A 25,918-nucleotide genomic window follows, 5' to 3' on the forward strand; every position below is an offset into this window, starting at 1 on the left:
AGATTCCAGTCCCATAGCATTCAAATAATTGTGGTCCATGAAAACCCTTTTGGCAGGAGACCTCAGGTGCACAATTAATTAATCAGAGGGAGGAAACAAAACATATGAGGGGATTGTTTTGAACTGCATATAGAAGTCGCATGCATTTGGCTTCTCTTCTTGGGCAGGCAAAGAGCAGGATAAAGGAATGCATCACTTTGTAATCTGGATGTGTAGCATGTATTTGGTAGCCCAAAGTCAGCTCTGTTGGCAAACCAGACTTAAGTAAACCACCAATGTGGTGATTTTGTGAATTTTTGATAAGATGAATATAGGTGTGAATTGAACATAGGACTGGGAGCCAGGTTCTCCAGACTTCTGGTCCTGGCTCTGTCACTAACCACCTTTATGGAATTGGGCAAATTATTTAACCTCTAATTCTCAGTTTCCTTAAATGGAGAATTCTTTCTCTCCTATTGTCTGTTAAAGATTAATGCTTGTAAAGTGCCTGAAAGATGAAAATCACTATGAAAGTATTAAGATTTTATTATTATGGACTGAGGCCTAACACTAGTATGGTTTTGGCCACCAAACAAACAGTTCACTCTTTTTCTTATTGACGAAAAGTGTTCCTTTTCTGTCATGACTCTTGGTCTCCCGTATTTTCTTCCTCTGCTGTGCACAATCCAAAGGGGAGTCAATTTTCTGTCATGTATTAGGAACAGTTCCTAATCTGTTAAGAATAAATAAATTCCAGGGATGTAGTATTAGTGGAGAGATTTCCCATAGCAGGAGCCAGTGTGAGCGTGAGTATAACGAACTATTTGTCTTGTGCCCTATTAGTGCATTGGCCCAAAGATAGTCTATGTATATTACGTATGGTAGAATATGACCAAGAATAGTAGCTGTATAAGAGGGTGAAGACTCTAATTCTGGCAGTCTGCCAGAATTCAGGTTGGTTTAGTTGCACCATTTGCTGACTTGCTTGGGATTGATAGCCTTAATTTTTCTAACCCATTTTATATAAATGCAAACCAGGAGGGTTTGTTTTCTTTAGAAATGTTGGGATAAAATCTCATTCCTACACAGATGTGTAACTGATTGTAATCTCTTCAGTGGCACCGCTTTTAAAATCTTGCAATCTCCAGCAGCTCTATTTTCTAATTTAGTTTATAAAAGCAGCAAGTAAGGATTAGATTTGCATGAGAGCCCGTGTTCTCAAAAACTAAACAGTGGGCAATATGTGGGGGATAGCATCCAAGTGTAGGGTGACAAATGATATAGAAGGATTTAGAAGTTCCCAGGATTGGTTTAACCCATAAAATCTGAGAGAATGTTAGGGAGTGACATTCTACTCTCTGAGATGCTCCCCAGAGGTGCTTAGGGTTTTGAGGTACTTCACCACCACCTGCCCTTAATGCAAAGCAGTTTTACCTGCTGTATCTAGCACCCTGAAACTAACAGCCTCTGGCCACAGACAAGAACTGACTTCCAGATCTCTGCAGACCTCCATGCTCCTCTGAAAGCATCCCCTTCTGTAGCATCCAGCCCGTCACTAGACACTCACAGAAATAACCTGGGAAGCGGTCTCCAAAGACACAGTGTACACACACACACAGCTTGACTGGCACAACTCAGGACTAGGTCCTTTATGATAACACAGCATTGGGATATACTTATAATGAAAACACAGATGTTTATTTATAAAGATTAAGATTTTTAAGAGATTACAAGTAAAACAAAAGGAATAACATGTTTCTTAGGGCAGGTCTTCACTACGGGGTGTGTGTGTAGATTTAAGATACGCAAATTCAGCTACGTGAATAGCGTAGCTGAATTCGACGTATCTGAGCCGACTTACCCCACTGTGAGGACGGCAAAATCGACCTCCGCGGCTCCCCGTCGATGGCGCTTACTCCTACCTCCGCTGGTGGAGTAAGAGCGTCGATTCGGGGATCGATTGTCGCGTCCTGACGAGACGCGATAATTCGATCCCCGAGAGATCGATTTCTACCCACCTTTTTAGGCGGGTAGTGTAGACCTAGCCTTAGAGTTTAAGCTTAATTCTGACAGGCTAAAATCTTTGTCTAAAGCAATTTCTCACCTAAAGCAACCTCTCAGCCTGACTAGCCCACGTGACCAGAATCCAACTTTCATGAATCCAAAAAGCACTGTCCTTTTGGCTTCCTCATTGAAGGATAAGAAAGGGGTCCTTTCTCTTTCCTCATATGGTCCAGTAAACTGTTGAAATGTCCCTTTTGAAGTGCACCTCCAGATAAGACTCTTCTCCCATGTTGCTTGTTCAGTGTGCTTCCCCCCACCCCATTGGTTTCACATACTCCCGTCAATCATTTTTCCCATTGCCTTCCTGAGCAAATTGGACCTCCATTGTGTTGGCTATACCATGCTTAATTTACATCAAAGACACGGATAGGTGAATAGCTATGCTTATGTCTGGCAGAAGACCTGTTTGTTCACTCTGCCTTGTTATAGACTTTTAAAACATAATTTCAGTGTATATATACACTTCCTTATATAGTGTCAGTAGGTACATTTCACAGTGATATTAATGGCCAGTGTGTCATTTGCTTCCGTTTAATATCTTAAAAGACACTTTTTGGGTAATTACTGAGAAAGTGTTTTGTTAGGGTGACCAGATGTCCCGATTTTATAGGGACAGTCCTAATTTTGGGGTCTTTTTCTTATATAGGCTCCTATTGCCCCCCCACCTCCATCCCGATTTTTCACACTTGCTGTCTGGTCACCCTATCTGTAGTGAGTTGGTGACATAGAGTAGTGAACCCTTTCCCAACTGGTACCAATGGACCTCTGTGGCACACGCGCTGTAGCTGATTTTACTAGTTTATTAGCTGGGAATTTATCTCACTTATGAATTGAGCTGTGATAATTTACAGTGTTAGTGGGCTGAGATACAGTTCAATTGGGCAGCAAGCCTGGGGCTGCTCATAAAGTAGGGATTGCACAGCTGCAGGGAAGACAGCAGCTGTGAGGATGGGTAGCTATGCAACTGAAATATCAGTTGCCAGTAAAGATTGGTGTGGAGAGATGCAGAGAACTCTGTTTCCTCACAGTCTAAGAAGGGAGTTGAATGTGCTGGCTCCACATCACCACTCTCTAGTTTAGGGGAGCAAGAAATCAAAATTGGAAAGCTAGTCTTGGTTTTGTGCATGATACTTTGTGATATGAGGTTTACTTTTTGTTCATTTCATGGTGGGACAAGAGTCCACATCACAAATTGCTACAATCTCATTTAATTCTGTTTTTCATCCTGGTTGACAGTCTGAGTGACCAAGAACTGATAGATGATGAATGAATTCTGTGCTGGTCCATTTAAGTGTTTGTCTTTACTGCAAGGTTGACTTGAGTCCCATCCACATACAACCCTTAACCTGAGTGTAGTTGTGCTTTCAACTCCACTTGGCTGACCAATCGGGGGGTATAGGCTAAAACTCAAATAAGCAGAATTGGTTAGTTGCTAACATGATGGCTCTGAAATGTGGATGCAGGCTAGCTCCACTCAAGTGGCACTAATCCTACAGTGCCTTTCCACAATTCCTCCCACTATGTGCTCAGAAAGGATTGGCAAATTCTCCCACAGTTCAATGGGAAAGAATTTATAAAGTGGCTAAGCTTACTGCAGGTACATGGAATCCTGGGCTATGCCCTCAGAAGTCTGTTCCACACACATCAGTGCCAGTGTGAGCACAGCAGCTTGAGTGTTATTTTGAGACGTCTGCTCTCACTTGAGCTGGACTAATTCAAGAGGAATAACTTGAGTTTAGATAACTCAAGTTAACTCTGCAGTGAAAACATACCTAAATTGGGATTCCTGGACTTTTGCGGCTGGAAGTAGAGGAGGAGGAGTATGTACTGAGTCCTTGTGTTCTACCTTTTCAGGGGAGAAATAGAGAAACTGTTTTATGACTGTCCATCTGGTACTAGTCACCAGTACAATTCACTTAAAGGCTTTTAAAAGATATAGGTTCAATCTGAAAGGCAGTTTGGTTGCAGGAACAATTGGGCACAGAACCTCAGTTGCCACATTCAGATCAGAGACTTGTGCCAGTTGGTAAATTTCCATGCTGTTCAGCCACTCCCAAGTTCCAAGTCACCAGCGAAGGCAAATAACCCATTGTAATCACTGGAATAGCAGCAGTTTGGCCTGAACATGTAAACAGTGGTGTATAAACATTTCCATTGGATGGAGAAGTTTATTAGTAAGATGAGACTTCTGCATTTCTTAGCGATGATAACACTACTTTTTTTTCTTCAGGAAAACTTAGGTGGTAGAATTTTGCCTGCAGTGATTTCTTATAGTTAAAGGCAAAAAGGAGTGGAAAAGTACTTACTTTTTGATCATGTCCTGGTAGAGACAGGCAATAAAGGCAATGTAATTTAAAATATTTTCCATCAATAATTAACAGTTATCAGATTAATCTTTGGTCCGTGACTGAGTCACTGAAAATCTCTTTCCATTGCTTCCTCTCTTTAGGCTCTTAAAATCAAAAAAGGACATGCCATATAATTCTGTTAAGTGTTATCCAGTGACCAAAAATTGACAGGCCAGTAGGAGTTATTTAGCTGAAAGGCTTCACCAGCTCCTCTCAATTTTCATGCGAGTGGAGTTTCTCTAGAGGTGACTTACAGTCTACTGGTAAAAGAAAAAGGGAGGTTGCAAACAGAGTAGGGAGTTAACTCTTATTTACTTTAATTTATATCAATACAATATGTTGGAAATGGAAAAAAATCTCAGGAAATGCACTCAGGAATGTTCTTCAGAGCTTTCCATTACCCAATTTTTAGGGCACAATCTCCATAAAAAATATAAGGATGTTTAGCAGAATCATTTTAGCAAATCAATAGATAACAAGGCTTTTTATGCAGCAAAGTGAGAGACTAAACTTTTATCTTCCATCATTCTCTACCTTTGTGTGTAGGAGACTTTCCAAGGTGTTTTGTGGCTTCAGGAATAAATTTTTTTGCCTTGCCTAGCCTAGGAAAATTAGGATCTGTTTGTCAGCGTAGCCTCACCAGTGATAGCAATGGTGGAGGTGCAGTGTGGATGTGAGACAAGCATGTACACCCCCCTCCCCCTTTGTCGGGTTCTAAGTACAATCCCATGAATTTGGCAAAATCTTTCTGAAAAGATGTTTTGACTTCTGCTGTGTCCATTTTCATAAGCAGGCATTTTGTGTTGACATTTAAATGGTCAGAAGTAGGTGTAGAAGTTAATAACTCACTGAGCTGAATTTAGTAAGGAGTGGGGGCCATCTTGATTTATTTGGCTGGAGACTGGCAAGGCTGGACAGTGCTGCAGCATGCTGAGTTCATGTGAAGAAGGATAGAAATATGTTTTTCACAATGACCGTTCAAATTCTGTCAGAAGATCTTAAAATGGCAAGATCTTCAAGTTTAATATTTGCATCAGTTTAGATTAGGGTGGTAATAGTTTAACCACCTTGCAGTGTGCTGCCTCCAGAACAATGGTTGCCCAGGTAGAAGTGGAATTCTTTTTAACAAATTTATATTTTTGCAGTTGCCTTGCATATGTCTTTCCCTTCTCAGCTTTTAGGCAGTGGAGTGAATTTTTTTAAGTTTGGGCCTGTTTCGTAACTGTCCAAGCATCTAAGTGTGGGTCACGTGTTTCTTCAGTCCTCTTTACCCTACCTGCCCTTCTGATGCTCATAATATTTTCTATTGCACATCCCCTACATTTTTCAGCGTTGCTTTGTTACTTCATAATGGCAACAGGACTGTCAGGGCTGAAGCCTATACAGTGGGAAGCAGAGGCTGTTTTTTTCCAGAGATGATGTGATAATCTGCCACTGACTGCAGTGATTTCCTCCACCTCTTTAGAGGGGTGCTGATGATGATTATGTAGCCCTTACTATAAACAGAAATGTATTTTGGAGTAGAAAGCAGAATAAAGTTTTGTATCTGAGGGTATGTCTACACTACCGTGGTAAATCGACCTACGGTACGCAACTCCAGTGATGTGAATAACGTCACTGGAGTCGACTTACCTTAGGTCAAGTTACCGCGGGGTCTACACCACGGGGGTTGATGGGAGAAACTCTCCCGTTGACTTACCTTACTCTTCTCGTCGGGGGTAGAGTACAGGAGTCGACTGGAGAGCGATCTGCTGTCGATTTGGCGGGTCTTCATTAGACCCGCTAAATCGACCGCTGGTGGATCGATCTCAGAGTGTCGATCCCGGCTGTAGTGTAGATTTAGCCTGAGTCCTTCGTATGGCTACTCATCATTTTATTAAGAAAGTTATCTGTATGGAGGATGGATGTGAATGAGGAGAGCCCACAGTTAGTGGTTGGAAACCTGTTTCCATCCTTACTGTCTTCTCATTAAGATAGCAGGCTGTAAGGTGGATCTGAAATAATGACTAACTTTAGTTTCTGGTCCACCTTAGTTAGTGCTTCTGGCATATGTTCATATTCAGGCTATGGCACCAAGCAAAAATAGGGGGTTTTAATGCTTACATGTTTAACTCAACATCTCACGTAAGGTTTCAAGAAAAAGTCTGCAGAAATATGAGATTCCGGTTGCAATCTTGGCAAAGTCATGGCATGTATGTTGCCTTTTCTTGTCCTCTCTTTTGTTTGGATGGGTAACATAAGAAATAAACTAGTCATAATGTTCTCCCAGATTCCTCATTCTATGTTTAGGGCTGGGCTGGTTGGGGGAGGGGCAGTTTATGTACTGAATATTGTTGGCACTCGAGGTCTCAAGACAGTGTGGTCCTTGGAACTGAAAGATCAACAAAACTGAACTAGAAGTGCTACCTTGGCAGTGCTAAGGGTGCAACTGCCAAAATGGGGGTGGTATTTACCTGTTTCAATCCTACTTTTGTCAATGTGTGTATCAAAATACTCAAAGGTAGTGACAAAAAACCCTCTGGGAGGAACTCTGTATCATGCTGAAACAGATGTGGGCTGTTTTGTGTATGAAGAGCCTTGAATTTGTGTTTTTTTTTTGTTTTTTGTTTTTTTTTCCCTTTTCAGTGATCATAGGGAGCTGCTGGCATGGAACCAAACTGTGTTTGTTTGTGGGAACTGTAAGCAAGGTATGTATAAACAAATTTCCCCTCTGGAGAGGGCAGTTTCATACCTTTGTTTTCAAACCTGTTTGCTCTTTTGTACTATAGCTTTAAATTTACCATTGCCTTGTTGACACTATCACTGTCATTGCCCTACTCCACTGAAGATGGAATTTTGGAAACCCCTATAGACATGAGACCTGACAGCTTCCCAAAAGAGAGAAAAACACAGGACACATCTATACTAGTACTATCGCAAGTGTAAACAGACGTTGACACGCTGTTGTAGTTACATCCAACACTGAATGCATCCATGTAGCAGCATTTTTCTAGTCATAAGAAAGTCAGAGTTGGCTTGTATCTTGCTGAAGAGCCCAGTTTGTATTATATTGGTAGAAACAACCTTGTTTCTACCCATACTGCCTCAGCTGCTGGTCTCAGTACAGAGAAGTGTGTTAAATACAGTATGTTCATATGGGATGTTTTCCTGTACTGAAACTGTTCTATATAAGTTCTTATACCATGCTTGTATCTGAATGCTTTTAAGGTAGGTAGGCTGGCTCGCTCTGTTATACACAAACAGGCGATGCTGTCTACACAGAAGAATTGCCATATTAGAACTCAATTACGGCCTGGCAATTGTGATCTAAACCTGCCCAAAAGAATTGATGATACAGGGTAGACCTCAGGATCAGGAGCCATGTGTTAAACAATCATTTTTGGCCATAGGCTAAGTGTAGTCACCTGTATCTGTTACAGCCTGGTTAACTAACTTGTTAAAAGTTGACTGTAATGGAGTCCAAAGAGACAGAAAAGCATTAGTTCAATTCTAGTAGCACTGACAGGCTGTAAAGCCAGGCTTAAGGTGTGTTAGGGGGGGAAAGAGATGGCCTATTTGACTGTAGTGGAGGCTGAATCCTTTACCGCAGAACTGGTAAAGCATGGGCAACACCAGTGCAAACTTCTCCCACGTTATTTATTACCCATTTATTCTCCACCAGTGTGCCTTAGGTCTCAAGTCATAGGGCCATGTTTAGGGATGAGAAGAATAAATTTCCCTGCCTATTCTGTCCTTAATACTTTTGGCTAACAAACCAATCATCTTGGGTGGAATGTTAATATGTTCTAAAGTAGTGGTGGGCAGCCCATGGGACGCACACAGCCCATCAGGGTAATCCACTGGCAGGCCGCGAGACAGTTTGTTTACATTGACTGTCCGCAGGCACGGCCGCCCGCAGCTCCCAGTGGCTGCGGTTTGCTGTTCCTGGCCAATGAGAGCTGTGGGAAGCGGCGGCCTGCACGTCCCGCAGCTCCTGTTGGCTGGGAACGGTGAGCCGCGGCCACTGGGAGATGCGGGCAGCCGTGCCTGCCAGCGGATTACCCTGACGGGCCACAGATTGCCCACCACTGTGCTAAAGTATACCAGGATCATTGCTGCCTAGATATTTGCAACAGCTGGAAATCCATAGGTTGATGTAGGCAGGTGTCACAATGAAAATAAAGGGAATAAAAGATCTTGAATAATTTGGTATCATCTGCTGGCCTTGACATTGAAATGGATGTCATGTTAGTATTCAGAGAGCTGAAAACCATATTGAAGAAACTGGGATTCCAAATTGGGGACCATTGAGGGGGAAGGTAGGGAAGTTAAACTCAGATTGGTGTAACTTCTGGGGATTCAGAGCATGTGAGATTCTCATGATTGGAGAGGGTGAATGGGCCTAGAAAACTTCAGGCAGTCTCTGCTCATGACCCACACAGATGGGTTAGTCTGATAAGAGGGGGGTGGGGGGGGGGACACTTCAGGGAATATACCTCTTCAGTACCTGTAAATTAGTTTTCCTCCAAATCCTCTGCTTTCCACAATAAAGGCCTTGTATTAATAACTCTCTAATGGCTTTTGAACTGCTGGATCAACTTCACTAGCCTATGTGAATAAAATAAAACTGGCCCTTTGCTCTGCCCTTGGATGGTAGTGGTTGCTCTAGAATGCCAGAGGAAATTATTTTATACTGTGGGTGAAACCTTTAAAGGAATATTGCACAAAGTGGACAGTAAATTGTACACAAACAATATTTGGGGAGGGTATAAATGGGATTAGATGCTCATTTGGTGACCTTTACCAGTTCAAGGCTTAATAGAGTGCTGCTCTTGAAATTGGAAGGAATTCTTCCCCTCACACCCACTGCAGGGCTTTAGTACAGACTTTGATGGGAAAAGGAGGTTATTTTCATGTTTTTGAGCAGGATTAGTTTAGTAAATACCACACCATGAGTTTCCTAAAACTGTGACGAGTGACACTTCTGATACCCCAGTCCTTTGTCTTTTTTGTTTTTATGCACACCCAGACTTCCGTTCCAATGTTCAAAGAGTTTGAAAGCCTCTTATAAGCACTGGATTATGAAATGCATTTGAAAATATTTGGGATTCTGGTCTGTATTTCTGAACCTGCTATTCATGAATTCAAGAAAGAAATGGTCACTTGACAATGATTTTTATGAGCTTTTGTTTAAACCTTTATCACTGCTGGACTGAGTAAAATGAATGTGAATTTTTTTTGAGGAAAATTTCTATAGAGCATTAGAAATATGGTCCTGGATGAGAGTGGGTTTTTTAAGGCTAATGGGGGAATTGCCTTTATCTACATGGATTTATCAGCCATTGTACAGATGATGCTGTTTTTGATGTAATTACACAGACATGCTCATTCTTGCTCCTTCTTCTAAGCCCTAACAAACAGCTGTTCAGACCTTTAGTCTGATAAGATTTCTTGCTATTTCTTTGCTGGCCCCAACATGTTTTGTTTTGGATCTTATATTGGCAGATTTGCTCAAGGCAACAGTGAAAAGATTTCAGGTGATCTTCAAAGATGGCCTGTCCCCTACTCGTTAAGGTAATTGGGGCAGGATACAGTTGTGGCACCACACCCATCTGTCCCTTTAACTTTTCTCTTTTCTGTCTGCATGTGTTGCAAGAATGTTCTTTTTTGATTTTTAAATGAAGGCCTGGAGGATGGTGACTCAAGGAATCAGGAATGGGATAAACACAACCTTTCACCTTGGAGTCACTGGTTCTAATCCAGCCTGTGATTGATAGTAACTGAAAATGTTCATTTGCTTTTGTGAAATGAGTTGATCACAGTCCAGTTCCCAGAGGACCAGTGTCTAAATTTTATATTTACATATAATAATAAAAAAAATTGCACTAATTAATGGATCATGTCATGGGCATTCTCAGCAGGAACATCTGAACTCATTTACCTTAAGGTGATTTCTCCCAGGTCAAAGCTGATGCACACTGTAAAGATGCGGAGTTTGTGAGGAGCTTGCACTACTACTGCCTATGCTATAGTATAGACAGCTATGGGGTCAGTCTTCAGGCCAATCAGCCAGGATCTAAATTTACTGGAAAAATAGTCCTGCCTCCATGTGTTGCCTACTTGCAACCTAAGTGGGAGTATACTGAATACTTTCCTTAATATATCCTTTTGGAGACCTTTGTGGCAGTAACTTCCTTCATATCCAAAGATAAAAGGAAAGACTGAGAAATGCTCCATTCCCGGAGAACCTCTTACTGGGCAAGTCATGGATTGACATTGACTTAGTATGGCTAGTATGGAGTGAAGTGGAAGGAGGCATATTGAAAGAAGTGGGTAAGCTAGCAAACTAACATTATCCAATCCCTCTACGATAGTCTTGTATCTGATTTGTTTAAGGCTCTCCAACCTTTTTACACCCAAGATCACTTTTTGAATTTAAGGGCAACCCAGGATCTACCCCACCCCTTCCCCAAAGCCCCGCCCCACTCACTCCATTCCCCCCCCTTCTCAGTCAGTCACTCGCTCTTCCCCACCCTCACTCACTTTCACCGAGCTGGGGTGGGGGGTTGGGGTTCAGGAGGGGGTGCGGGCTCCTCGCATTGCCCCTCTCTGCAAGCACCACCCCCACAACTCCTATTGGCCACAGGGAGCCAATGGGAGCTGCGGGGGCGGTGCTTGAGGGCAGGAGCAGTGCGTGGAGGGAGACCCTTGTCCCCCCGCCACAGGGCGCACTGGCCGCTTCTGGGAGCAGTGTGGGGCCGGGGCAGGCAGGGAGCCTGTCTTAGCAGCAGCTCTGCTGCACCGCCGGAGATCGCGATTGACTGGGAGATCCTCTAGGATCAACCAGTCGATTGCGATCGACCAGTTAGTGATCACTGGCTTAAGGGATGCTATGTCTGAGTTCGAAATTCGGAATTTGTTGTCCGCCACAAAAAGTCCCATCGGGATTTTCTTGGAGACAATTTGTATATTTAATTGTTTAATGATCTGAAGGACAAAGCAGTGTTTCAGGGCTAACAGAAATCCTGGAAACTAGGATTTGGTTTCACTCAAATGAATATGCATATATCTGTCTTCAAGCAGCTTCAGGGCAAGGGAGGGTATTTTTACCAAGAAGCAGTCAGGAACTGGGACAATTAGCTCTGAAAGATACCACAGTATGTCTTTAGAAAAACTCTCCTCTGAAGATATTTGTGTATAGTACACATTGGGGAGGCAAGTGGGAACAGAAATGTTGCTTCCCACCCAACTTTCTTAACCAAAGAGGATTTCCTTACTTCTCTGTCTCTCATTTTTGGGATTGAGGAGAAAATCTGATCGGGTTAAATTCCTATAATATACTCTTGCTCTGTGTTTTTGTGTAAACATCATGTTCTTCTGTGGCTGGGATTCCAGTGGTGTCTGAACAAGCCTGTGCTTCCTTATAGAGTGCACACATGATCTTTGTTTTATAACTGCTTCCTGGCATTTTACTTTATAACTGTGACTATCTGAAGTCCTGAACAATCTGGCACAAGACTGTGTAGTTAGAGAAATCTAAGTGATCAGATATTGAATGGCAGTTGCTTTTGGAATTTATATAATCTTTCCAAAACCTTTTAGACTCTGGCTCAGTCCATCCTTCCCTCTGCCCCAGCAGCCTTCAGCTTCACCAGTTTCTTTGCTCCTTTGTGGCTTTGACAGCCATTAGCCAGTTAATTATCAATGTAAGTACAGTTTTTTTAATGGGGAAGGGGACACGGACATTTCAGAACTCTGTAGTGCAGCAGCTGAGTAACCATAGGCCAGTACATTTACTATGATTAGACCCTGATATTTGTGGATAATAAGCAGAACACACACGAGATTGTATTTAGTAGCATCTCAATTTAACATATTGCTGATGCTGCCATCTGCTTCAGATTTCCCTTCTCCTGAATTATTCTGCTGAGTTGTGATGACCTGGAGGCACTGATGCTTCTGGGCACAACATGACTCTGTCTCTTCCTTCTCTGTTCATTCATCTCAAAACCTGATCCACTTAAAGCCACTCTGCTCCAAGATTACCTCTTCTTTTGGCTGGCTGATCACAGCTGGCACAATCATTTAACAGAAGGGTGTTCTTAAGTTTTTTTAAAAAAGTGACTACTTCTTCCTAAAATAGCCCAGCTGCACATGCATGCTGTTGCTGTTAGCTGCTCCAGGTTGCTTAGCAATTCTTAAATTGGTTGAAATTGCTATTACCCTGGCAACACTGCAAATGCAAACAGATTTCAAGGAGAGAAGAATGGGAAACGCTGTTCATAGCAGTGTTGTCACTTGACTGGGAAAACATGTGGTGGGTTTTTCTCTTTCTTTCTCTTTTCCCCTCCCCCCCATTTTTAAATCTGTTTTGTCCTGGAGGGTTTCTGTTAGTATTTACTGGCATTTCATATGGGGAATCTATTGCTGTTTTTTGATTAATTAAAATATTCAGTGTTAAGGGCTGAATTCCTTCCCTACTATGTGAAACTCACTGAAACCCATGGAAGGTACATGCATTGAGCATCTACAGCACTGGGACTCTAATGAATGTGTGTATGTATTTGACTACAGAGACTGTAGGAACACTTGATCTCTCTCCCACCTCCCTGGCAAGTAGTCGACTTCTCTCTGGCAGTATGTTAGTCCCCAGCAAGTTTATCAAAAAATATTATTGATATCTATGTAACGATCCTAAATCTTGAAATTTGTTTGTGTAGCCTATAGTAGAGGCTAAGTCTCTCTTGAATTTAGAGTGGTCTGATGCATTCAAAACCCAGGAGCAAATGGGGCATAATTAACCCCTAGTGGGAGAGGAGTGTCTTATTTCTCAGGTTTCAGAGTAGCAGCTGTGTTAGTCTGTATCCGCAAAAAGAACAGGAGAACTTGTGGCACCTTAGAGACTAACAAATTTAATTGAGCATAAGCTTTCGTGGACTAAAACCCACTTCATCGGATGCATGCAGTGGAAAATACAGTAGGAAGATATATATACACACACACACACACACACACATACACACACACAACATGAAACAATGGGTGTTACCATACACATTATAACGAGAGTGATCAGTTAAGGTGAGCTATTACCAGCAGGAGAGAGAGAAATTTTTTTTGACTGCTGGAAATGGGCCATTTTGATTACCACTACAAAAAGTATTTTTCCCGCTCCTGCTGGTAATAGCTCACCTTAACTGATCATTCTCGTTATAGTGTGTATGGTAACACCCATTGTTTCATGTTCCGTGTGTGTGTGTGTGTGTGTGTGTGTGTATATATGTATGTGTATATATATATATATATGCAAAAAGAAGAACAGGAGTACTTGTGGCACCTTAGAGACTAACACATTTATTAGAGCATAAGCTTTCGTGGACTACAGCCCACTTCTTCGGATGCATATAGAATGGAACATATATTGAGGAGATATAAATACACACATATATATATTGAGGAGATATATATACACACATACAGAGAGCATTATGCTCTCTGTATGTGTGTATATATATCTCCTCAATATATGTTCCATTCTATATGCATCCGAAGAAGTGGGCTGTAGTCCACGAAAGCTTATGCTCTAATAAATGTGTTAGTCTCTAAGGTGCCACAAGTACTCCTGTTCTTCTTTTTGCGGATACAGACTAACACGGCTGCTATTCTGAAACCTATATATATATGATATTTCCTACTGTGTTTTCCCCTGCATGCATCCGATGAAGTGGGTTTTAGCCCACGAAAGCTTATGATCAAATAAATTTATCTTAAGGTACCACAAGTACTCCTGTTCTTATTTCTCAGTTCTTTTGCTAACCGCATGACCGATACTCCAGTCTTAATTGCCTGATTCCAGAGAGAGTTGTTTCTATCCTTAAATGGAGAGTTGTTGTGACCTAAGTCTTGACTGACAGGGAAATGAGGTTAAAATCTCAGAAGACCCTCATTCCCCAAAACTCTTATTGGCTCCTTATTTTTAAGTAAGGATTCTCCATCAATCTTCTGGCTGAATTCACTTCTTCGTGATATAGTATATTTGTCTCTGTGCAAAATACTCTTAATTTTTTTTAAAAGAGTGACAGCACAACAAACATTTTAAATATTTAATTATCTTCTTAATATTAATGTGTGTAACTTACAGCTCACTCTAAAATGTCATTCTTGTGCATGTGGCATGACAGATTGCAATATCGGAAGCCTACTGAAAAGATCAAGCTTCTGACTACAGAAGTCAAGATTCAGTATCTTTCGCATACAGCATTTGAAGCACCATACCAAATTCTGTCAAACAAAACTAACTTTTAACAAAACACCACACCTGCTGTGATGGTTGAATCTCAGCAGTCTTTGCATCCTAGTATTCACAAAATATCTGCTTTCTCTGAGACTTGTAGGGGCAGAGTGACTGTCTGGGGCACTCACGATGCATTGAGTCAGGGTTGCTGCATTTGTGTCAGACTGCTGTTTTTCCTTTGCAGTTACCATTTGTAAAGTGGTCCACAATGTGGAACAGAACCCCCCAAAAGGGAGACACCCTGTATAAGAATTAAATACAGTGCAGGCAGATTTAGAGTAACACATTTGCCCTCACTTTCAAATGGATATGAGCAATAACACTTACGTTTCTGTTAGAGGAAATGTACTTAGGAAGGTGTAGGCATATTCTGACTAAAGTGTGATGTAAAACCAAATACTTCATATTGCAGCAGACTTGTTTCATTTCACTAGAGTCTTGTCAGAACAAGCACTGATTTCCTTTGACTTCTTCGTAGTCTTTTCTTCTTCCACCTCCTTCCCCTTGCTTGTCTTGATTCGATCATGAGCTGGGATCCTAGGGATGAATATATGACAACATATCTGAAATAACTCAGTATGCAGTGTTGTAGCCATGTTGGTCCAAAGATAGGAGAGAGACAAGGTGGACAAGTTACTGAGCATTCTTCTGAGAAAAGTACTACCACTTAGCACTTTGGTGTTTTCCAAGTGCTCTGCAAACATTAATCATCTCTGAGATGGGGGACGAAAGGGAAATGGAAGCAAAGTAATTGAAGCCTTGCCTACAAAAGGGGAATGGGAAAACAGTTTGAACCAATTTCAAACTGATTCAGGTTAACAGTTTGTGCTGGCCATTTGGGTTGATATAAATGCCAAGAGTGGAGGAAGGCTGTGGAAATCTTTAACTAAAAAAGTTACTGTTCAATCAAGAAAAATAGAAAGTTCTGCACCAGATTTAGGCTTTTACTCTGTTTGGAGGGTTTTCTAGACTAGATTGGGATTTCCTGCTGATTTTACCTTTTCTTCATAGCTAGCTCACAACTCTTTAAAATGGAAGTTTAGCTTCTGAAAAGCATTCAGATTGAAGCACAGCCAAAGTAGTGCAGGGCTAGAAGCAGTGCCAAGGAGCAGGACACTGCTTGCCATCAACTGCATGTGAATGGTCCAGCATAATTGCAATTACCATGTAAATATTGATGTTAGTAACCATTTTACTGATGGTTCTCATATGGAAGCCAGCCAGTCATCCAGCGTGCTCCAGTCTGTGGAGCTGGATATACGACTACTTGGGTCTTGGATGTTTGTCATTTGAAAGGGAGTTGCATGAAAGTACAGCTGTGAGTTTTAAATATTCACATTTAATCTGATTCTGTTAATTATTTGGATAATTGAGGCTCTTAATCTTGTCCTTTATGTTACTATTGCTCAGAGATTAAAGAGGAAAACTCCTCAGTTTGTTTACTCTGTGTAGTTGACAACACTTTAAGATTGTTTTCTCCATAGTAAACTTTCACTGTTTTACATGGATTTTTTGCATAATGGGGGAAGATGGCAACTTTTTAGGTGTGAAAATGTGTGTGTAAAACCAGGCAGGTGAATGCATGCATGTAGTCCCTGAAATTACTTTACTTGTTTTAAGAAACTGACTAGATTTCAAGTTGATAATTAACCTTTTAAGACCATATATTGCTATAAAACAAGGAGATCCCTTAAAAAGAGATCAGCAGGGAAGCTGAGTAAATGTGGTTAACTGGAAGATTAGAAAAGGTAAGCAGAATCAAGCTTGTGAAATGTGGGAATTTGAATTACCAATAGGTTGAGGATGCTGACCTTGAAGATGGGTAGAGAGCAGGAGAAGGATGACCATGCTCAGTAGCATGGCTAGCAAGCAGACTCGTCAATGATTGTGTTGAGGAGAAGAAAATGCCATGTGAGTTTTTAATCCAGTGGGTGTACTAGGTTTGAATGACTAGCGTTGGGTTTGAATTGAACTCAGCTGAAAATGAATTCTAACAAAGATCAAGAAATAACATTGGTTTTAAATGTAGAGATACCATCGTCAGCAAGGGAAGTGGGATAGTTCACTGTATAATAAGTACCAAACTTGTGTTTTCTGTCCCTTCAGCAGGTTGCCATCACAAAAGCCAAAGTGGATTTCTCCGGTGTGGTGTGCCTGCCCCCTTCCGCCATTGCTGGAAATGGGCTGGACGGAGGAGGGGCTGGCGAAAATGATGATGAACCGGTGTTGGTGTCGCTTTCTGCGGCGCCAAGTCCCCAGAGCGAAGCTGTTGCCAATGAGCTGCAGGAGCTCTCCCTGCAGCCCGAGTTGACCCTGAATCTTCACCGTGGCCGAAACCCCAATCTCCCTCCGCTAAGTGAGAGGAAGAACGGTAAGTGGCACAGTTCTCTGTAATGTCCTTGTTCTTGGTAACCAGGCTTCAGCAGATACAGCAAGTTGACATGGCACATGCTTTGAATACAGTGCCACTTACATTTATAATACATAATTCATATGAACAGTTTGTAATCCAGAGCAGGTATAACTATGGGAAACTGATGCAGAGCAGAAGAAGATTGACTTCTAAGGAGAAGGATTGGTGACTCGTGTTGGCTTTTGAAGTCCCAAAGGACTAACAATGAATCTTGTTGGTTATTGGCCTGTGTAATTGGCAGAATAACCGTTACATGCTGTGTGGTGATTAAGAGTTGTGCAAAACCAAAAGATAAAAGCAAAGGAAGTGTCATCTCATCTTTAGGCTATCCTCTTGGAGCTGGTGACTCTTCTATGAGTCGTGTTCGCCTGTGTTCAGTCAATGAGAAATCTTTCTTGCCATGACTGGCTAAAATGGCCAGTTAGATTTATTAAAGTTGCGAAGGATCCTGAATTCAGAAACAGCAGATGAGCTAACCCTGATTTTATGTGAGGACACAAATCACCTAGAGCCTGATCCTGCAAGGTAGAGTTGACGCCAGTGAGGGTTGAGCATTCGGTACCTTGTGTTTATAATTGCAACCCAACAAATCTCAAATTGGGAAACTTGAAATGGCTATGGAGGCCATTGCTCAGTATTTGGGGAAAATGACTCCTAATTAACTGTGGAGCTTAATTTGGGGCAGGGAGATGTCTCATCAGGATGGATAAAAAAATTGTTTTAAGAAAAAATTGGATTTTTTGGTTTAAATTAAATACAGGTTTATTTAAAAAACATATTTAAAATTACATAGGTTTTCAACCTTATATTTAAATATCTAAGCTGCTTATCTATTAAAATAATTTAATTGAAATACAAAAAATAATACATTTTTCTGCAAAGTTATAAAGAACTTACTGGCTAAGCACCTGGAACCAGTTTGTTGAATTGCTAAATGAACTTCTGAGCGCAGTAGCCTTTTTTGCTGGTGCCAAGAGAGTATTTTCTTTATTTCAGTTTATTGGACTAGTTCAGTTCAATGACTAGTTTATCCAAAGTTAAGAAACTGATTGGATGTTGAAAACTAGGAAAGCTTGTTTTCCTCTTCCAATCTATAAATTAAAAATCTAAGTGTGAAGACGAGATCTACTAGTTTTAAAATCTTGAAGGATCGTAAACCAGAAACAGTTTACAATTCTCTAACTATAAATACTTCCTTTGTTGAATAAATCAGTTTGTTTTAAATACAAAACATTTTAATAAACTTTTTGATAAACATTTTTATGTATTTATCACATTTAAAGTTGTTTTATTTAATACAAAAATTTAGATGATGTTTTTATGCATTTTTAAATTGAATTGAATTTAATGCGAGTAGAGTTTGGCCCAAATCACAAGTAATAAATTAATCATTTAGTAAGAAAGAAAATGTGCATCACTCACCATTTTCTAAGGTAATGAAATGTAAAATTTAAGAATCTGAATAAATGTAAATTAAGCTATGTAATAGCTTAAATGTGTATAGATACACTAGATCTTCCTGGTTAGCAAAAAGAAGCACCAACTTTAGTGTAAAGGTTTTATTTAGTTGCAAATCAACATGTTTTAATGGATACCAACCAGTTATAATCAGTCTTTCTTTAAAAAAACAACTAAAATCTACAAATGCAGAACGTGATTAAAATCAGTTATTTAAATCAAGGTTTCCTGCTTGCTGATTTAAATCATGATTAAAATTGTTGATTTAAGTCAATGTACTCTGCTTTTTGGGCTTATCCATTTTTGTGACTCAGGAAAACTGGGAATGCCTTTCCCTGGAGGCTAACCCAATTACCTGTATCACCTAGAGGGGTTTTCCCGAACTACAAAAGTAAATCTCTTAGATGGGACAGGAAGGAAGGCAATGGGAATTATTCTTCCCAGCCCTTTCCCCTTATGCTGTGGTTACAATGTCCACAGTTGAATATATTCTAATGGAGGTTATGTTCTATTTCTTGAGGCACATCTCCTTGAGTTACAGTAGTGCTTAAGGATTTAATCTGTAGCCATATCACTGTGGGCTGTCATGTACTTAGCACAAACAAGTTAAACAGGGTTGGGTCTGGAAAGTACTTGAATGGGAGCACCTCTCCACCCACATCTTTCCTCAAGGGGAAACTAAGGGTACTGCAGGAAATGGTGTTAGTGATTGATTAAGTGGTTCTCTGTAGGGCTGATAGTAAAACAGTATCCAGCATGATAGGGGGAATTATGTTGATGGAGGGTGCTATCTTTCAGACAAGACGTAAAGTCCAGCGTCCATAAATGGTCATAGTCACTAAAGATAATTTGTAATATTTTCCTAAGAACTACAAATGTTAGTCCTGGTGACAGGTCAGATTCCCAAGTTGGTAACCTAAATATTTAAATTCCTCTTATAATTTCAAATGTATAGAGTATTCTTCACTCCTAAAGCTGTGGTTTGTTGCTGGGTGCTTCTGAACAGCTGCTTTGTTTCATTTGTGGGCAAAGTGATTTGGGTGTGTATTTAACACTAATGCATACACACACCCATTCTGTCTATAAGATACTGTAGGATGAAAGCTGTTACACATAAATACAACTATCTACAAACTGTCTCAATGTAAAAGGACATCCTGTTTAATGGTTCATGAGTCTCTGCAATGAATAATTTTGTTTGTGACATAATATATTAATGCATCTTAGATCAATAAATTTGTTCTTTAAAAATGTCTTTATAGAAGATATTTAAAATGGAGTTCTTAGTGACCTTGATGAGAACGGAAGTTGGGTAACTTAATAGATATTGACCACTGTAGTTAGTTGTTTGTTATGTAGGTCTGATTATATTTCCAGTTTTGTTTTAAACACTGATCCAAAAATCTCAGCTGTTCTGCCAGTTGGGTTGACATTTGATTGCCTGAACATTCCTTAGCTTTAACAAATTGACTAGGGAAAAATGCCTTGTGCAATGGAACTGCTTCTGTGACAGCTGACCAAACCCAAGATATTGAGAGGTGTGTAGGGTGTGGAGGAGAGATCTTAACATGACAGAGAAATGTTGGAGGTGCCTGTGTTTGTTAAAGGGTATTCCATTTGCAGTTGCAGACAGGCACTGCTGACTCAGAGCTGAGCTAACTAGTGTCTAATGGCCTTCTAATAGAGATTAAGCCTTTTGTGTTCCTTTAGCTTACAAAAGACTCTCTTCTCTTTACTAGTAGATGTTTATAGGAATAAATGTCTATCTGCAGTTACACTAAACAACCATTACTAGGACTAACAGTCCATGTGCTTCAGGGCATAAATTGATTATTAGTTGAGGTCAAAAAGAGTCTTCTCCACACAGTATAATACTGCACAATTTAAATGCATAATGGGAGTTTACACTTTTCGCTGAAGCATTTGGACTAAATACATGGTCAGTCTGTTCTAGTGTGACAGATTCTATCAGTTTGCGTTCACTTTTTCCAAACCAGGGGTTCCTCTCTAGATTTCCCTGGACTTTATTACAATTACAAATGATATTTGTGAACCTCACAGTGAGATGATCTTGAATGTCTTAGCACCCATAATCATGGTATCTGAGTGCCTTTTCCAACCCTAAAGGCAAGAGATCAGACTTAAGAATTTCATGCAAGTTGGTCACTTTTTTAAGTGAACTCCCTGTTTAGCTTTTAATTTCAGTCACATGAGGATGATTACCTCACCCTATCCTTGGCCTCTACCCACTGACCAGTCTTGTCACTAGAAGTCATCTCTCTGTCCTGAGGCCATGTAAAGTGTTCTGATAAGTCTGAGGCTGTCCTGGTTTCTTCTCTCATTGTTTGAATGGCTCTGCATTCAGCTATGTCATTCAGAAGAACACTGCCGTTACAGGTTTGGACAGAATTTGCAGCTGCTTGTCATATTTTTGGTTTGAGTTTGGGATGCTTACACTCTACAGAATGCCAGGGGCATCTGGGGGGAAAGACTCTACTGGTTGGAATGTGTGGTGACTACAATTCTTGTAACAGGCATGTGCCTCAGGTATCTGAGAGCTTTCACTGTGCAGTATAGTGAATGGTTTACAAAACATGGAATTTAAATTTTTGCCACACTGGCTAATGCAGACTGGACTCTGTTAGACACTGCAGCACAAGCACTCTAAATGGTTTTAAGGAGCTCATAACACATTTGTTCCTACACTTACACAGTTTTTAAATTACAGGGTTAATATTTTAACCGATGTCCTGAATAGCGTTCAACTTCATTTAAGGAATGATGCTGGTGGATGTTCCTGTATTAACGTTCTCCCTACCCCCGATCAGAGCAATATTTGTTACAATCAGATTCAGAAATGGTTGTCAAGCATAGTTTGCAAACACCTTGTTAAGCTTTGCAACCTACTTTTAGCTAGCACAGTTTTAGTATGCAACATGGATATTATTTTCTTCAGAACAATCATGCTATAAACTGTCCCCTTTAACAAGTCTGCATGAGGCTTGTGAACATGTTTTTAAATGGTGGAGTTTGCGTATACCAACCGCAATTGGGATTAACACTGAAAACTATAATGATATTACAGGGGACATGGTCTTTGTAAAACAGTCTTTCCTCGTTTATTTATTTGTTCTAGGGTGGGTAGTGCTTCGGGGGTTGCCCTCAATCCCTGCATTTGGTCATCAGGCGATAGTTGTTGCCTTATTTTATACTTAAATGTGGAAAGTACACTAAGGATGTTGTAACATTCACACACGAAAGGCAGGAAGTTCATAGCTCTGTCTGATTTGTCCTTCACACGCATTCCAAGTGGGCTTAAGTCCCCTCACAGTTGTGTGAGTAAAAGGAATGGTATGTTGGTATAAGAACAATCAGTCTGCCTTTGATAGATGTAACAGAGAAATTGTCAGTTACATGTCCTAAAAGACTGTGCCTTGCCCAAAGATTTCTCATGCTGCTTTGAGGCCCAGATCTTGCTGGAAATGTTGGACTAGTATTGATGGGGATTACCATACAGCACAGAAATTAGTCTTTTGGAATAAATCAAGGTTAAAAAATACTGTCAAATAGTGATAAGGGAAAATAAATGGGCAGTTAAAAGTAGTTATGTGAAGGCTGTCTTTACCATGCGCTGTCTTCTTTATCAAGCATACTCTCAACATCAGGTTTCTTTTGTTGTCTACTGAAGACAGCATGATTTTTTTACCCCCCCCCCCCCCACCTCTCTGCACTCCCCAGGTTCATGCTATTTATTTCTCTCTCCTTTTTTTGAGGTATCAAGTTGACACTGTATGTAACCCTGTGGTTATTTAAAACAGTCCTCGTTAATACATGGAAATGGCTCTCTGAATAAGCCAGGCCCAGAGTTGGGAATTGGTCATTTTGGGCATTTCTTCGTCATAGTCGTCATGTTAATCATGGCTTTATAATTGCTTGTCTAAATGTGTATAGACATAGTTTATTCCCCTGGTTACGATACACTTAGAGTTTCTTTTTTGCTAAAGGCTATATTAAGTGCCAATAAAATGTTTCAGTGGTTACCCACGAATGAGTGTCAGCCTTTCCTTAGTAGAATAAAAATTACAAATGCAAAACATGATTAAAATCAACAATTTAAATCAGAGTTTCCTGCTTGCTGATTTTAAATCTTGATTAAAATTGGTGATTTAAATCGCTTTGATTTTAAATCAGTCCATCCTGCAACTACTTATCTGTGTTAGTTTGGTGTGGGTATGTGAACACCAGTAATGGCGCCTGAGTGTGGAGTAACTTCTAGGGTGCAAAATAGTGCTTTTCCTAAGTATTGGAGGGCAGGACTTTCTGAAGGGGGAAAGGGAACTGTTTCTCTCATTCTACCCTCGTCTTTCTCAAAAAAGAAGGGGGAACAAAGCATTTTTGTTGACAAACTAGGTGTCTCTTGTGGATGTTCAAGTTTAAGATGCTCTTCTATGAGTGGGCCCTGGACAAATTGTCAAGGTTCAGTTCCCTACTTCAGCTCCTCACTATGTATGCTTATTACGTAAAATCCTAGCCTTAAGGCTTGCATTATTTATGGACTGGTAGCACTGCCTATGAAGGTTTCTCAATGCTTCCCATTATAAGACACTTTTTCTGTTGCTGTAACTTTGCCAAATTTGAACCAGGCTGAAATTTTCCATGCTGAGTGTCTTCCACAGGCTGAATTTGGAATGTTCAACACTTTCTGAGAATGAGGCTAGAGAATTATTATTATTTTTTTTTTAAGTTTTAAAAAAAATTCTTGGTTACCTTTTCTTTGGAAAGCTGTAGTGCTCCCATGCTTTGGATCAGGGACTTGAAATTTGGCAAAGTGTGGCCTGTGTGTCAGGTGTGTGCCTTTTTGCCATTTCCATGAAAATCTGCCCTAATATGACTAGATTATAAGCCTTTGAAAAATCGCAGATTTCATGTGCTCAGTAGAGGTTTGCTGGAGTTTAACAATCTAATATACTCACTGAGCATGCTTGAGCCACTCTCACAGCTTCTGTGTGTGATCAGACTATACATACACCAGTCCCTCTGAGTGACTGTTCTACCACTTATGTCAGCAAAACTGATGTCGCTCAGAGGTGTGAAAAAAACACACCCCATAGCCATAGAGCTGGTACCCAAGTGATCTTACAGCGACAGGGAGTCTGGAATCAGCACCTTGAGTGGAGACTGGGACTGAATAGATGAGGAGTCAATGATGGGGTACAGATAGGAGAGGCTCAGGTTGGTAGGGATGTGGCAGAGAGGTCAAGCTTGGGGGATGGGCAGAAGAGTCTGGCCAACTAGAGAACTCTGCTCTAAGGAGACTGGAATGAAATCCAAAATCCCTGAGTGTCTTCATTCCTCTGCTGTCAGCAAAAATCTGTGGAACCCATTGGCAGTGTCCATCCTCTGTAGTGCTTAGCTACATGGAGGATAGCCTGCTACTGCTAGCAAGTATAAGAGGGGTAGCTGTGTTAGTCTGAATCTGTAAAAAGCAACAGAGGGTCCTGTGGCACCTTTAAGACTAACAGAAGTATTGGAGCGTAAGCTTTTGTGGGTGAATGCCCACTTCATCAGACGCAAGTAATGGAAATGTCCAGAGGCAGGTATAAATCAGTATGGTGATAACGAGGTTAGTTCAGTCAGGGAGGGTGAGGTGCTCTGCTAGCAGTTGAGGTGTGAACACCAAGGGAGGAGAAACTGCTTCTGTAGTTGGATAGCCATTCACAGTCTTTGTTTAATCCTGATCTGATGGTGTCAAATTTGCAAATGAACTGGAGCTCAGCAGTTTCTCTTTGGAGTCTGGTCCTGAAGTTTTTTTGCTGTAAGATGGCTACCTTTACATCTGCTATTGTGTGGCCAGGGAGGTTGAAGTGTTCTCCTACAGGTTTTTGTATATTGCCATTCCTGATATCTGACTTGTGTCCATTTATCCTCTTGCGTAGTGACTGTCCAGTTTGGCCAATGTACATAGCAGAGGGGCATTGCTGGCACATGATGGCATATATAACATTGGTGGACGTGCAGGTGAATGAGCCGGTGATGTTATAGCTGATCTGGTTAGGTCCTGTGATGGTGTTGCTGGTGTAGATATGTGGGCAGAGTTGGCATCGAGGTTTGTTGCATGGGTTGGTTCCTGAGTTAGAGTTGTTATGGTGCGGTGTGTGGTTGCTAGTGAGAATATGTTTAAGGTTGGCGGGTTGTCTGTGGGCGAGGACTGGCCTGCTTCCCAAGGTCTGTGAAAGTGAGGGATCATTGTCCAGGATGGGTTGTAGGTCTCTGATGATGCGTTGGAGAGGTTTAAGCTGAGGACTATAGTCCTCAGCTTACACATGCGAGTAAGAGCAGCTTTGAGGCCAGTCTAGGCATGTCTACACTGCCCTGCAGTTCAGTCTATAGAGGTGGGGGTGAATAGCAGTGGGTACCAAAATGCTGCGCTGTACCTCCCCCATGTGGATTTGGGGGGCACAAACTACAAGGATCCTACTTTGCATTAATATAGTCCTGTTTGAAGAGGACTATGTTAATGTGCTCTATGAACCTTTTAGTTTGTACCCACATGTCCACACGGGGGAGTTACAGCACATCACTGTGGTGCGTAGTAGTATTAGGTCAAACTGCAGGGCAAAGTAGACTTGCTGTTCAACAGGTATAAGGGGCCAAAATGTAGGAGGTGCAAAGGCACCTTTGCAAATCCAGGTATTCCTCAGCTGAAAAAAACTTTGCCAGAATAGAGACTCTGGCATAACCCAAAGAACTTGAAGTCTGAAGGTGGACCATGCCATTGTATATGTGGTATCTAACATGTTTTTGATCCTGGTATAAAAAATAAATATAATTACTTTCTGGCAGATGACCTTGTGACGGGTTGGATCACAGAAACCCCCTTGGGAGCTGCCACCCAATGTGCAAAGACTACCCCTGCTTCTGTTTTCCCTGCCAGCTCAGGACTCCAGCACCCTGTCTTGCTGAGCCAGACACTCCCGTCTGGCTCCAGACACAGATCCAGGGTCTGAATCTCCTGTCCCAAAGCTGCAAGTTTACCTGAAAACAGCTCGCAGTAGCGTGCTTGTCTTTAGCACTCAGATGCCCAACTCCCAATGGGGTCTAAACCCAAATAAATCCGTTTTGCCCTGTATAAAGCTTATGCAGGGCAAACTCATAAATTGTTCGCCCTCTATAACACTGATAGAGAGATATGCACAGTTGTTTGCTCCCCCAGGTATTAATACATACTCTGAGTAAATTACTAAATAAAAAGTGATTTTATTAAATACAGACAGTAGGATTTAAGTGGTTCAAAGTAGTAACAGACAGAACAAAGTAAGTCACCAAGCAAAATAAAATAAAATGCGCAAATCTATGCCTAATCAAACTGAATACAGATAATTT

General features: G+C 41.0%; 1 protein-coding gene across 7 annotated transcripts in view; it reads left to right on the top strand.

Annotated features, from left to right (window-relative positions):
* Positions 1 to 25,918, top strand: part of MRTFA (myocardin related transcription factor A) — a 171,569-nt gene that overhangs the window by 6,609 nt on the left and 139,042 nt on the right. For 3 of the 7 annotated variants that reach the window (XM_042843516.2, XM_042843518.2, XM_005302553.5), the window contains exon 2: positions 16,771 to 17,035. In XM_042843516.2, the coding sequence (XP_042699450.2) occupies positions 16,771 to 17,035 (265 nt within the window). Of the gene's footprint in view, positions 1 to 7,016; positions 7,079 to 9,875; positions 9,945 to 16,770; positions 17,036 to 25,918 lie in introns of all 7 variants that reach the window. The other 4 variants (XM_005302554.5, XM_005302555.5, XM_008179277.4 and 1 more) reach the window with 4 other exon arrangements.

The sequence above is a fragment of the Chrysemys picta genome, chromosome 1 (assembly GCF_011386835.1).
Source record: "Chrysemys picta bellii isolate R12L10 chromosome 1, ASM1138683v2, whole genome shotgun sequence".
NCBI classification, from domain to species: domain Eukaryota; kingdom Metazoa; phylum Chordata; order Testudines; family Emydidae; genus Chrysemys; species Chrysemys picta.